We start from the raw sequence: 15,041 nt of genomic DNA, 5'->3' as shown, positions 1-15,041 counted from the left end.
AAACCAGCATAATGTTGTGCAGTATAAAGATATTGATTTTGAATTGATTCTGTTCAAAGGAGCAAGGCTGAAGCATCCGCTAGTTTAATTTCCATGCCTTGTGCTAAGCACAAGAAAAAAATAACAAACCTCGAATGATAGAGTGATAATTCTCCAGGTGTCGGTAAAGCAACCAACCTTCATCCTGGCTGCTATTTTGTTACAAGATTCTCGCTTTGCTCAGTTCAGCAAAGTTGTAAAATTAATAATTCGCTCTGTTGATGAGGGGAAACAATTTCATCATTAAATGTTCAGGAAGGTTTGATTTCACACAGCAATGGGGAGGGGAGGAGATGAAGCAGGGTAGAGTGGAGTCCTGTAGCTCAGTGGTTAGAGCACTCGCTTTGCAAGCGAGAGACCTGAGTTCAATTCCAGGCAGAGGGCGAAACCTTGGGCAAGTTTCCTTACTCCACACAGAGCCTAATAATAATCCCTCCAAAACCCAAAACAATAATAAATTGGTCATTTTCAATCTACGACTGTTTGTGGGACATTGCTGTGCGCAATTGGCTGCCGCGTTCACCCACAAATATACAGACAATTCACTTTACAGTGTGTTCCGTGAAGCGCTTTGGGACATCCTCCCGACGTAAAAAGCGTCATATCAAAAGCAAGGATTATTATTATTATTATTATTATTATTATTATTAACTCCTCAGGTTCAGAGGAGGGAAAGTGAACACACTGTTTATATTCAATCCGTACAATGTCTGATGGAGACCACTGAAGGAGGCAAACAATGTTAGCAAAATCAAGAGAGAGCTGGAATAATTTTGTGACCATATTCTTTTTGAAGGGATTATTACCCCAGAAAGCGATCCACCAATCGATTAACAACTGAGTTCCTACATACTGCTAGGTGAACGGAGGCGTGTGGAGTAAAGAAACTTGCTTAAAGTTTTGCCTCACCTGGGAATCGAACCCAGGTCCTCTCGCTTGCAAGGCGAGTATTCTAACCAAAGCTGTTGCTTGGTGTAATTCTAAGACATGCTATTTAAGGGCAGACTCACGCAGTCCATTTTACATCACAGACCTGTGGGCATGATTATTAAGCGCTGACATTTAGAGGATTTGGATATGAACAATTTAAAACAATAATATGCTGCTTTCAAACAATTCATTTATATAAATGGAGCAATAATGCTGAAAATATTTCAATTATGTTTGAAGCAGCCACAGATTGCATCATTAATTCACATCACATGAAGGTCACCATTAGGCAGACACAACAAATTAGAATTTCAATAGAAAAAAAACATGTTTTTCGATATCTCTGTTGCTAGCTGGATTATCCCATCCGCCAAACCCCAATTTTTGAGACGCTCATTTTACCTTGAAATACATTGCAATGGAACTGACAAATTGAGAGACAATTCAAATCGGAAGTGGTGGGGAAACCTAAATATATATTACAAAATGCGCATTACAGACAGACCTTCTGATGAACTGTGATAGAGCAGGGACTTAACATGGATCAACAACAACAACATTTATATAATGCCCTTCACATAGGGTAGTATCCCAGAGCGCTTAAATATCAGAAGAAAATGTTTATAACTATTTTCTTAGGTACTGATTAATGCCCAATTTATTCCTATTTGTCTGCCCTGTACACCATATCCCTTTATACTCTGCCCAGTCCCAGAAAAAGTCTCAGTTGCTCCAATCTCTGCTCATAGGCTAATGACTTGAAAAGACTCCATAACAAATGCAAGAATTATTAATATGGAATATTTTGACTGACGAGTTATCCACAATCTTTTGGAGGTTGTGAATTCTACATTTCCACAATTCTTTTTGTTGAAAAATGTTTTCTGATTTAGCTCTGACCTGGTTTAGTTCTCATTTAAAGGTTACGTCATCTTGTTCTGTAGGTCAGAACAATTGGCTCTGAGTTGACGTACTCTTGGTCATGCAATGTGGGAGTCAAGTCAACCCTCTGTGGCTGTCTTGGTTTCTGAGGCAGGCAAGTCTGCATCAGTCCAGGGGACCACTGATGACAGCCCAGCCAACCTGGCTCCTCAGCAGGACTTGGAGGGGCAGGCAAACCGCTCACTAGGGGCAGGGAATACTCCCACTCAGCTCCTTGCCCTGTCACCCCCTCCCCAGCCCACAAACCTCTCTGCAAACCATGGCACTCAGCTGAAAAGCACGAGATCAGCCGGATTACATGTTTTTAGTGGTCCGAGCACTCGCCTCACAAGCAAGAGATCCTGATTTCATTTCCTAGCAGGGCGAAACGCTGGGCAAGTTTCCTTACTCCACACACCTCCGTTTACCTAGCAGGAAGTAGGAACCCGGTTGGTAGTCGATTGGTGGATCGCTCTTCCATGATCGCTTTACATGATCATAAAAAATTTTAAAATTTGGTCACTCAATCCCCAACTATTTGTGGGACGCTGCTGTGTGCAATTGGCTGCCACGCTTCACCCACAAAATACACAGTCAATTCACTTTACAGTATATTCTGTGAAGCACTTTGAGACATCGAGAAGACCTGAAAAGCACTATATCAAATGCAAGGATTATTATTATTATTAAATGCAAGGATTATTATTATCAAATCTTACTGGTGTCTGTTCTTTAGTAGGATTATTATTATTATCTCATAACTTGTTAACCTCATCGGCAAAACCCCCACAACCATGTGCTAATCAGTTTGCAAGTAATAATTTGCAAGTCTTTAATTTCCATTTACTAGACGAAAGAAAACCGAGGTCCATCCAGTTCGCCTTCCACCATCCTCGCACTCACATGCACATGTCATGTCCCAAGCTATATACTGCATCCAAAGATATTATTTCCTAAAATTAGTCAATCTAATTTTCATTTTAAAAGCATCAACACTTTCTGCTTCCACCGTCTCCCAAGGGAGTCTGTTCCATACATTTACATTTACTACCCGATCAATGAAATAACGTTTTACTGATTGGGCCATGTCCTCTGGTTCTACTGTTCTGTACAAGATAAAAGAGCTTATCAGGTTTGCTTTACATGATCATAAATGCAACAACTTGCATTTATATACTGCCTTTCACGCCGGGTGGGAAAGTTGGTAATCAATAATAACAATAAGTAATTAATAATAAATGAATCCCATTCAACAACATATTTTCACATCACATCATTCCACAAAACCAGACCACCACACTATTAGACTTTGGAACACTGTGATTGACGATTGCAATAATCCACTTACTTTGAAAACACAGAATTCAATTATCTGCATAACTGTATTTGAGAGATTAAAGTAGCCTTTAGTCTAGACAATATTTAAGCCAATGCAATTTTATTTTAGCATTTAATAAAGTGATTGAACATTACGACAAAGTCCATGGGAAACCTAATGTGGAGAGGCACAGTCATTCTCGCCATAGAGAATAATGTCTATGCCACTGATGAGATTGGTGGCTTAAGGCAAAACAAGCCTCTGCTTTTGCTAACATGCCTTTAAAGCTCTGGGCCGTGACTTACAATGATTGAAACCACAGGCATGCTAAGGCACAGATGGAGCAGACAAATCCTGTTAAATTTTAACTATTTTACAGTATAGAGTATACCATGGTACAGGCATATGGAGTCCCGTATTATAGTGGTTAGTGCACTCTCCTCACAAGCTAAAAGACCTGGGTTCAATTCCGGGCAGGGCGAAACCTTGGGTAAGTTTCCTTACTCCACGCACCTCTGTTCAGCTAACAGTAAACAGGAACCCAGATGTTAGTCGATTGAGAAGACTGCTTTCCAGGGTAATCATCCTTCAAAAAAATTTCAATAAATAATAATTTGGCCACTCAACCCATGACTGTTTGTGAGTCATTGTGGCTGATGTTGGGACACTACTGAGGGCAATTGGCTGCTGCATTTTACCCACAAAATACACAGTAACTCCACTTTACAATATATTCTGTGAAGCGTTTTGATTACGTGATACGCTATATCAAATGCAAGGATTATTATTATTATCATTATTATTATCATAGCCAAAACTGAATCCATCTCTCTTACAACACAACTTTCGTTCATGTAGGGAGGATGTCTCAAGGTACTCACCCTACGTCTGGACGGGCGGAGGGGCTGGGAGATGAAGAGGGTGGGAGGGAAAAGATGATTGAAAGCATGGTGAAATAGATAAGTCTTGAGGTGGCTGATGAATGTGTGGAGGAAGGGAACAATTTGGGAGAACTCTGGGATGGAATTCCAGAGAACAGGGACAGATTTGCCGAAACCATCCTCCAACCCATTTGCAAAGTCCAGTGAAGTGGATTGAAAGCAAACATGGGTAACAGCTGCAAGTTTCCCCTGGTTGGAGAATCTAAAACTAGGGGTCATAGTCTCAGGATTAAAGGTCAGCCTTTTAGAACTGAGTTGAGAAAACATTTCTTCACTCAGAGGGTAGTGAATTTATGGGATTCTCTACCCCAGAAGGCTGTGGCTGCTCAGTCATTGAATATATTCAAGACTAAGATCGATAGATTTTTAAAACCTAAAGGGTTTAAGGGATATGGGGATAGGGCAGATAAATTGAATTAGATTAGTAGATCAGCCATGATCTTATTAAATGGTGGGGTAGGCTCGAGGGGCTGAATGGCCTCCTCCTGCCCCTATTTCTTATGTTCTTATTAGACTTGGTCTTCAAGGCTAGCATGACACAAGTTGTCCTGTAAAAGTCCTCCATCACACTGAAGGCAGATGTCTGCCAGATAGTTGATGAGTAAACTCTGAGATTTGGGGTAACAGGTGCTGGAAGGCGTTATCTGGAATCTGAGTTTGTGACACCCGCTCGTACATCCAGCACCTGGAATCCACCATGATTGGTTTGCAGAGAGGTAAGCAGCTAATAGGCACAGGATCTTGGTTTGTCTTATCCAGTATCAGCCTGGACTATGTAAGCTCAAAGACCTAACGTGGAGCTTGAATGCCATCTGTGGGGTTGATTTGGAGGACTTTTACCACCAGATAAAGATCTCTGGAAAATTCAGGCTGCACTCAAATCAATTGTATAACAAACAACAACAACAAATGACACTTGTATAGCGCCCTTCACGTCGGAAAGAAACACAAGGGCACTTGACTAGCAGGGACCGGAGCTGGGAGTTGGGGTCAGGAGGTATGGAGGTCAGAGGGGGTGGGGGTGGAAGGATGGCTGAAGGCACAGTCGAAGAGGAAGGTCTTTGACAGGACTTGAAGGAGGCAAGAGAAGGGGTGAGGAGGAGGAATTGCGGGATAGAGTTCCAGAGTGTGGGGGCAGAGAAGCTTAATGCCTGTCCACCAATGGTGGGACAGGAACTGCGGGGGAACTGAAGCAGGCGGTATCGACCGAGCGGAGGGAGCAGACAGGCTGACATTGGGTTAGGAGGTTGGGGAGGTGGGGGAAGTAAGACTGTGGAGGGCTTTGAAGGTGAGATCAAGGGTTTTGTACTCGATTCTCTGAGCAATGGGGAGCCAGTGAAGCCGGGCAAGAATGGGGTGATTGGTTCGTGAAGCCTGGTGTGGTAAAGGCCACGAACTGCAGAGTTTTGAATAATCTGCAGCTTGTGAGGGAAGTATTGGGAAGTCCAGCCAGCAGGGAGTTGGTGTAGTCAAGCCATTGAGCAACGTGGGCTGTGTTGGGGCACGGGGGAAGATGGTGGGGGTGTGGGGAGAGATGGGGAAACAGAGCAGCTGAATGAGAGCAGCTCCATATGGCGGTGTTGGAAGATATGTTTAATATGGAAGGAGCACTGACAGAAAATCATTATCCACACCAATGCACATCCATCTACTTCAGCCAAAGATTATATTGCAGTGTTGACGTTTTGTGTGTTTATATCACTATCAAAGATATGATATCTTTCCTATTATGTGATGAACATGCCAATACATTCAGCTGAAATCAAGTCCCAATTCTATAAATATTCGACAAACCAGCCAACCTGGCTCATCAGCAGTAGTTGGAGAGGCAAATATGCCCAACTGAAGGCAGGGTTCTTCCCTCTCAGCTCCTGTTCACCTTACAAACCAAAGCTCTAACAGATAGAGTAGCCCAAACAGCAGGAAGTTTACCAGACAACAACAACAACAACAACAAGATTCCATTTATAGAGCGCCTTTCACGTCAGGAGGACGTCCCAAGGCGCTGCACAGTTGGGTCATGACCCGAGCAGGGGGGAAATGGTCAGGGTGAGGGGAGGGAAGGGAGGGAGAGAGGAGGGGGGAAATGGTCAGGGTGAGGGGAGGGAAGGGAGGGAGCGAGGAGGAGGAAGAGAGTCGAGAGGGGAGCTGAAGGCTCGGTCAAAGAGAAAGGTTTTGAGACCGGCCTTGAAGGAGGAAAGGGAGGAAGCAAGGCGAAGGCACTGGGGGATGGAGTTCCAGAGCCTCGGGGCTGAGAGGCTGAAGGCCCGACCACCGATAGTAGGGCGGTTGGGGCGGGGGACATGGAGCAGACCGGAGCCAGAGGAACGGAGGGTACGGGCAGGTAGGTAGGGGGATAGTAGGTTGGAGAGGTAGGAGGGAGCAAGGCCGTGAATGGCCTTGTAGGTGAGGATGAGGATCTTGAAATCAATCCTCTGGGGGATGGGGAGCCAGTGGAGGCGAGCGAGGGTGGGAGTGATGTGGTCGCCGTGTCTGGTGCGGGACAGTACACGAGCTGCAGAGTTCTGAATGACCTGCAGCTTGTGGAGGGAGGTGGCGGGAAGGCCGGCGAGGAGAGAGTTCCCATAGTCCAGCCTTGAGGTGACAAAGGCGTGAACCAGGGTTTCAGCAGCGTGAGGGGTGAGGTAGTGCCGTAATCTGGCGATATTCCGGAGGTGATGGAAGGCGGTGCCAGTTGTGGTGCGGATGTGAGGGAGAAAGGACAGCTCAGGGTCAAACAAAACGCCGAGGTTCCTGACTGGCTTTGAGAGGTGGAGAGTGCAGCCTTGGATGCTGATGGTGTCAGCGCCTGAGGTGCGGAGGCGCTGACGTGAGCCAATCAGGAGGGCCTCGGTTTTTCGCACGTTGAGCTGAAGAAAGTTGTCTCTCGTCCAGGACTCGATGTCGGACAGGCAGCTGTCAGGACATCGGTGGTCGTGGAGTTGAGAGTAGAGGAGGAAAGGTAGAGTTGGGTGTCATCCGCATACATGTGGAAGTTAACCCCATGTTTGCGGATGATGTCACCGAGGGGGAGCATATAGAGGGTGAAGAGGAGGGGACCGAGGACAGAGCCCTGAGGGACACCACATGAGACAGTACGGGGGGTGGAGGAGAAGCCATTCGTTGAGACGAAGTGAAGACGGTGGGAAAGGTAAGAGCTAAACCATTCAAGGACAGTGCCTTGAAGGTTGAGGTGGGAGGACAAGCGGTGGAGTAGGATAGCGTGGTAAGACAGTGCTCTCAATCACCAGCCACGCTGGTGTTAGCTGATTAAACTCCAGCAATTACCCGAGCGCACACTCTGGGGACCCCAAACCTTGGCTCTTATTAACCTGCATCTAGTAATCTCCGTAATTAGGTAAGAAGGGTGTGTCCTTTCACTGGGAGAGAGAGAGAGAGAGAGAGAGAGTGAGGGAGCACATTCATTCCAAACACGGGAATTTCAGTGTATAAGATGATGGTTGTAGCTACTTTTCTAAAGCTCTCCTGTTTCCCTTTAAGTTAATTTCAGAGGCCTTTCAAAATACTCTCAATCATCAATACTTTAATGTTCCTTCTTTGGAGGGTAAATATTAGTTTGCTTTTAGGTAAGCTTTCACCTCCTATTCAGCGACTTTACACAATGATTTTTGTGCTTCTGGTTTCGCTAAATTCCTTTTGCTCCTCGTCGGAATGCATTTTCTTTCCGCCTCCCTTAAAATGGCCTTAAAATTAACTTAGAAGAGTTTTATTTTGTTTCCCTCCCTCTCTCTCTCTCTCGCTGCTGTTTCAGTTTTCAGTTCTACTTCCCATTTAATCCTCGTGTGTTCATAGCTCCAAATTAGCCTCCGTTTTGGTCGGAAGTCTGCGATTACTTGAAGAAAGGACTAAGACTGCACTCATGAGCTGGGAGGAAAGCAAACAGAAACACTAACAGCCAAATTACATTTGTAAAGGGCCTTAATAATAATAATAATAATCCTTGCATTTGATATAGCGCTTTTCACGTCGGGAGGACGTCCCAAAGCGCTTCACAGAACACACTGCAAAGTGAATTGACTGTATATTTGTGGGCGAACGCGGCAGCCAATTGCGCACAGCAATGTCCCACAAACAGTCGTAGATTGAAAATGACCAATTTTCACGTCGGGAGGACATCCAACAGGCGATAGGTAGACTTACAAAAATTATTCCTGTATAAAATCTTCATTATTTGTAACTACAACCAAAAAGTTATTTTAACTAACAAGGAAGACCCAGTTAATTTGTTCCAGTATTTTCTTTCTGAATTTAAGTCTATAAGGGCTTTTGAGAACTGTCAACGACATGAGAAGACACTCTATCAAATGCAAACATTATTATTCCACTTTTTTTTCTCAAAAAAAACTATGAATTTCATTTATTGGATTAGATTCAGTTACTCCCCATCATAATCATCATATACTTTCTTCACTTCTCACTCACAAATTACTGAGCTGCACCCAACAGCAGAGGGAACCAGTACCCGTATGCCTGTTCAGGTGAACGTTAAGGATCCCATGACACTATTCAAAAAGAAAGGGAGTTTCTCTTTGTGTCCTGGCCAACAATCCCACAGATAAAACCAGTCATCCCCTTCATAATAAATAATAATAATAATCCTTGCATTTGATATAGTGCTTTTCACGTCTTCTAGACATCTCAAAGCGCTTCACAGAATATGCTGTAAAGTGAATTGACTGTATATTTGTGGGTGAAACGCGGCAGCTAATTGCGGACAGCAGTGTCCCACATTCAGTCATGGATTGAAAATGATCAATTTATTACTGTTTTGTTTTTTGGAGAGACTATTAATAGGCGTGTGGAGTAAGGAAACTTGCCCAAGGTTTCGTCCTGCCTGGAATTGAACCCAGGTGTCTCGCTTGCAAGGCGAGTGCTCTAACCACTGAGCCACAGGACTCCGTGGCTGATGTGATGTTGCTGTGTACAAATTGCTTGCCACGATTGCCGACAAAATACGCTATGACCACATTTTCCAGCAAATCCTGTAAAGCACTTTGAGACATCCTCCCAATGTGAAAAACGCTTTATGAAATAAAACGATTATTAGTATTATTATTATGTAGGTCTGGCCTGAGAATGGCCAGACCAAGTGGAAGTGATACATAGGCCTGTTTCAGGTTTTTATAATAATACTGTGTATAACCCAACCCGATTCCAAATATGCAACATGGAAACAATTTTGTGTGAAGGTCACACACTATGCCTGAGATCCTAAACCCATTTGCAACCAAAGTGTTTCTGTGCACCTCACGCTGGTTGTGTTGGGAATGGGAATTGTTTCATGACAACATTTAAAAGGGATTTGAATAGGGATCCAAAGTGAAGCAAAAGTAAGGGAGTAGGTGGCAAAAGAGACCCAAACTGGGTTTAGAGTATATGGCTCTAGTGGAAGAACTAGCACTAGTTCACTCTCAATGGGGCTGAGCTACCTTCCTGTGCTATGATCTCTATGATTCTGTGGTGGTTATTGAAGCCAGGACCTGAGATTCATGCTCAATGGGATCTAATAATTCTAGTGGGATCTCTGCTTTACCTTGATCTACCGCTTGCCACGAATTCCTTATTCATAATAAAAATAATAGTCCTTACATTTGCCTTATCCTGTCAAAACATCTCAAAGCACTTCAGGCAGTTTTCCAATAAATTATAGTGACTGGAGGGGAAAGAGCCAGCCAATCTGCTCACAGGACAATCAGCCGTGAAGTGAATGACCAATTTTGTTTATCTGGAGGATTGGTGGTCGAGTTACCGGCTTCTCTTTACAATCTTCAACATCGACCTAGACAGAGAGACGAGACCTCGGTTCAATGTTTCACTTCCGGCTCCCCCCACCACTACCCAATATGAGTTTAAAAGTCTGCGATGTGGTACTTCAACCCACAACCTCCGGAATCAGAAGCGAGAGTGCCAGCAACTGACCCAGGCTGATACCCCCCAAAAAGATCCTGTTGGGAATCACCACCTTTGCTGCAGGTCTGGCTTGAGAATGGCCAGACCAAGTGGAAGTGATACATAGGTCTGTTTCAGGTTTTTATGATAATGCTGTTGTATAACCCAACCCGATTTCAAATATGCAACATGGAAACAATTTTGTGTGAAGGTCACACACTATGCCTGAGATCCTTAACCCATTTGCAACCAAAGTGTTCCTGTGCAGCTCTGCAATATCAATGTGCATTTGCAACAACCTACATTGACAGAGTGAGCGCACTTCACATAGGATAACGTCTCATAGAGCTTGACGATGACCAGATCGGATGCCGAACAAGAGATAGAGGGAAGTGGGGAAAGGGAGGTGACCATAGACAAGGTTGAAAAACAATGAAAATTTATATTGCGCCCTTCATGTGGTGATAGTGTCTCAGAGATGCCCTTTTGCCATGAAAGGCACAATAATAAATGTAAGGATTATTTATCATATTTAGTAAAAAGACCGTAATTCTAGGCTGCTTTCACTAAAAGGGCAAAATAGGAAGGTTAGTCAGCCCCAGCCTCTACTCGCTCCCCTTAATAATTTAAAGCAGATCTTTATGGACACCACAAGCCTACAGGCATGAGATACAGAAGCATTTGTAGAGTTACAAGTCTGTCTATGTTGAGAAATAATCTATATACTAATAAAGGCAAAATGTCTGTCTGAAAACAAACAGAAGTGGCTGGAAACACTCAACAGGTCAAGGCAGTATCTATGGAGAAAGGAAAGTGAGTCAACCTTTCGGGTCCATGACCTGTTCTGACGAAAGGTTATGGACCTGAAACGTTGACTCACTTTTCTTTCTCCATAGATGTTGCCTGACATGCTGAGTGTTCCCAGCCACTTCTGTTTCTGTTTTCAGATTTCCAGCATCTGCAGTATTTTGTGTTTCGAAATGTCTATCTGTCTATCAAAGCAACAGCCAAGAACACAATAATCGATTGACATAGCGACATGATTTATTCTTCATCGGAAAGGTCTTGCATGGGGGAGTGTCAAAGACATTTATTTTTTCGGGTATCTCCTATCGTTGATGAGCTACATTAAAAAATGCTTTAATTAAACCCCCAAAAATGAATGGTATTCGGCAACAAAGTAGTAACAAAGGAAATCACATACCCTTCTAGAGAGATGCATCCATACCAAAGAAAAATGTCTGTGTCTGCCTTCCAATAACCCAATAACCGATCGACGTAGAGACATGATTTATAGCTAATCGGAAAGGTTTTGCATGGGGGAGTGTCAAGGGCATATTTGTTTGACAGGGGCTTCCTATCGTTGATGAGCTATGACCTAAACAAGCTTATCACAAGTGTATGGCAGTTTTGCTTAATGTGTACAATGTGTTTATGGCATGTTAAATGGTTTGTGAGTGGTACCACTGAAATCTATATTCCATATTGAATCTTTTGGTTGCAAGCATAGCTGCAGTGGGTACAGCAAGTACAATACTAATTAGAAGAATAATCCTTGCATTTGATATAGCACCTTATCACATAATTGAGACATCTCAAAGCGCTTCACAGACTATGGTGTAAATTGAATTGACTATATTTGGTAGTGAAACGTGGCAGCCAATTGCACGCAACCATGTACCACAAACAGTCATGGTTTGAGTGACCAAATTATTATTTTTTTGAATGGATTATTACACCTGAAAAGCGATTCGCCAATCGATTAACAATAACTACTTATTGATAGATAAACAGAGGCATGTAGAGTAGGGAAACTTGCCTAAGGTTTTGCCCTGCCTGGGAATCAAACCCAGGTCCTCTCACTGCAAGGCAAGTGCTCTAACCAATACACGAAAGGACTGGCATGGAGAATGTGACTAGAAGGAACGCTAGGAGAGAGATTTATGATCACAAGCAGTGAGACATAATTGCAAAAGCTGTCTTTATCTTTAAGAACGACACAAAAATCATGAAAAATACAGCACAGGAGGAAGCCATTTGGGTGACAAATCTATCTGTGCTGGTGCTAACAAGACTTAATCCCAATTCCCTGCTCTTTGCCCATTCCCTTTTATGCTGTTCATTTTCAAACGTTTATCCAATTCCTTTTCCAAATGCTGTGATGGTTTAAGCCTCAACAGCTACTTTGTGGCAAAGTGCTCTAAATTCTAATACAACAACAACAACAACAAGATTCCATTTATAAAGCGCCTTTCACGTCAGGAGGACGTCCCAAGGCGCTGCACAGTTGGGTCATGACCCGAGCAGGGGGAAATGGTCAGGGTGAGGGGAGGGGAGGGAGCGAGGAGGGGGGAAATGGTCAGGGTGAGGGGAGGGATGGGAGGGAGCGAGAAGGGGGAAGAGAGTCGAGAGGGGAGCTGAAGGCTCGGTCAAAGAGAAAATACAGTACTCTCTCTGTGTGAAATAGTTTATTCTAAACTTTCTTTAACTCGTCCAGTTCATGCATTTCAATCCAAACTAAGTGAGTCTCCCTCTCAAAGAGCAAAAGGTGATAGCTCTGTTCACGATTGATTTACAGAGCAAAAGAATGCAATTCTCTAAAATAATTCTTATGTTTGATATAATGCCTCGTCACATCATCAAAACATCTCAAAGTGCTTCACAGGATTTTACTGTAAAGTGTAGTGTCTGTGTATTTGTAAGTGAACACTGCAGACTGCTGTTATGTGAATAAATAGAAGTCCCTTAACATAGTAGCATAGTGTATAGCGCGCTCACTCAATCCACGACTGTTTGTGGGACACCGCTGTGCAGAATTGGCTGCCACTTTTTGCCCAGAAAATACACAGTCAATCTACTTTACAACATATTCTGTAAAGCGCTTTGAAGCGTCTTGAAGATAATAATAATTCTCATAAGAGGACTCATTTCACACTCATTTGCAAACCCCTTCTAGCCCTGGCACCTCCCTACAACCCTCCGACCTGCTTACTCCACAATCCACTACACGCTGCCTCCGTTCAACTGGCTCTGGCCTCCTGTTTGTCCCTTGTGTCCTCTGTTCCACCATCGGTTGGCCGCGCTTTCAACCACTCTGCCCCAAAACTCCACGCTTTCAACCACTCTGCCCCAAAACTCCACGCTTTCAACCACTCTGCCCCAAAACTCTGGAAGACTCTTCCTCTATGGCCCCTTCCTTCCCCATCATCAGGTTGCGCCTTTCTCTTCGACCTTCCTCTTCGACCATGCCTACTGTCACCTCACCCCCCTCCCTCCCCCACCCTCCCCTCGGTGCCATGCCCCACCACTGTCCAGCGCTTGGAGAAGCTGCCCTGCCCGTGAAGGGCGCTACGCAAACTCAAGTTGTTGTTATTATTAATCCCACAACTTTCTGGCTGAAATACCAGCACAAGGCAAATCCTTGCTAACCTTTTGCTCTTGAGGGGGAGGATGGGGGGGGCGGGCGGGGGGGGCAGTGAAATCTCCTCTTACCAGTCCATTGCAGGCACTGAGAGCGACCCTGCCACCTCCCAGGGCTGTGTGGACCACACTCCCAACGAAATGACAGGCGTTGTGTCCCACAGGCTGCACGCTGCCGCTGGTCAGGTTCCCCCACCTTTGCTCGGAGATGTAACCAGGGGAGAGAAGGAGGCGATTGAGGGTTAAGTTGAACAGCAGATCTTTCCCTTGGTGGCTGATCTTGTAGTAAATCTGCTGCGATGGGCTGCTGACATCTCTCCTTCGCAGGCGGTGGAGGAACTGGGTTACTCGGTTCGACAGCAAAGCCCCTGTTTGATCCACTTCCACCGGGTGAACGACTTGATAGTTGTGCAAACTCCCCATGAACTTTTCTACAGGGGCCAAACAGAAAAAAAAAGTTGTTATATTTTCACAAGTAAGTCAAACGCCAAACACACAGTGTTAACACCCTCCCCCTTTTCCGCATCCCCATCCTCCCCCCATCCTTTTTTTTACTGAGAAATTAACTTTTAAGAAGTTTCTACAACTTTTTAGAGACTTGGTGGGGAGGGGGGGGAAGTTGAGTTAAACATCAATTGCAATTGAATTGGAGGGATATGTTTACATATATATATGTGTATATATATATATGTGTGTGTGTGTGTATGTGTGTTATATGTCTCTTAAAATGGAAATAGATCCTAAAATCACAAACCTTGCCTCTCATCTGCAAAATGAAAGTCTCCCAACCAAACAGACCCCTGGCTTAGAGCCAGCAAAAGCATTAGAAGAGAGACACACAGCATGGCTCCATTAACAGTTGCATCAATGTGATTTAGAGGCGAGAGGTCCCCCCTCTATGAGCTGATCAGAAAAGAACAGGGGTGCATTGGGCAGAGAGAGAGAGAGAGAGAGAAGAGGAGAGTAAGTGAGAGAGAGAGAGAGAGAGAGAGAGAAAAGCAGGAAGAAGTGGAAAGTGGAAGGAATCTAAGTTGTTCTTGTGATCACCAAGAAAAACCAAAAGAAACAAAAAGTCAGCGATTGCTGAAAAAAAGGGGGAGTGAGAGAGAGAGAAAAAAATTGAGCGTCTTATTTCTTGAAAGAGGGAGGGTTCAATAACTTAACTGCCCATGGCAGTCTCTCAGTAATTCCTATTTACAGAAATGTATGTGCATTTTTTTTGGCAGATGTGTACATGTTAATGCATGTACACAATCTAGTTTCTAATGTCAATCTAATCTCAAAGCAATAAAGCCCATGTGGCCTGCAAAAATGTAAAGTTGGGATAGATTTCTTCCCAAAAAAAATTTGGTCACTCAACACAAGACTGATTGTGGAACACTGCTGTGCGCAATTGGCTGCGACGTTTCGCCCCCAAAATACAGTCAATTCACTTCACAGTATATTCTGTGAAGAGTTTTGAGACGTCTCGAAGATGTGATAAGGCATTATATCAAATGCACCAGAGAGGGAAGTGACAGATCTTAAATCCAGTCTGCAGTTGAAAGAAGGGAACAAAAACA

General features: G+C 44.0%; 1 protein-coding gene across 1 annotated transcript in view; it reads right to left on the bottom strand.

Moving 5' to 3' along the window:
* LOC103184889 (A disintegrin and metalloproteinase with thrombospondin motifs 12-like) overlaps window positions 1-14,409 on the bottom strand; it is a 201,510-nt gene extending 187,101 nt beyond the window's left edge. The window contains 2 exon segments of the mRNA XM_042331953.1: window positions 13,552-13,910; window positions 14,234-14,409. Coding sequence (XP_042187887.1) covers window positions 13,552-13,910; window positions 14,234-14,324 — 450 coding nt within the window. The 5' untranslated portion in view covers window positions 14,325-14,409.
* Between the last annotated feature and the right edge of the window lie 632 nt (window positions 14,410-15,041).

This window comes from Callorhinchus milii, unplaced genomic scaffold (assembly GCF_018977255.1).
Source record: "Callorhinchus milii isolate IMCB2004 unplaced genomic scaffold, IMCB_Cmil_1.0 Scaffold1, whole genome shotgun sequence".
In the NCBI taxonomy this organism is placed as follows: domain Eukaryota; kingdom Metazoa; phylum Chordata; class Chondrichthyes; order Chimaeriformes; family Callorhinchidae; genus Callorhinchus; species Callorhinchus milii.
This window is presented reverse-complemented; position numbering and strand designations above follow the sequence as displayed.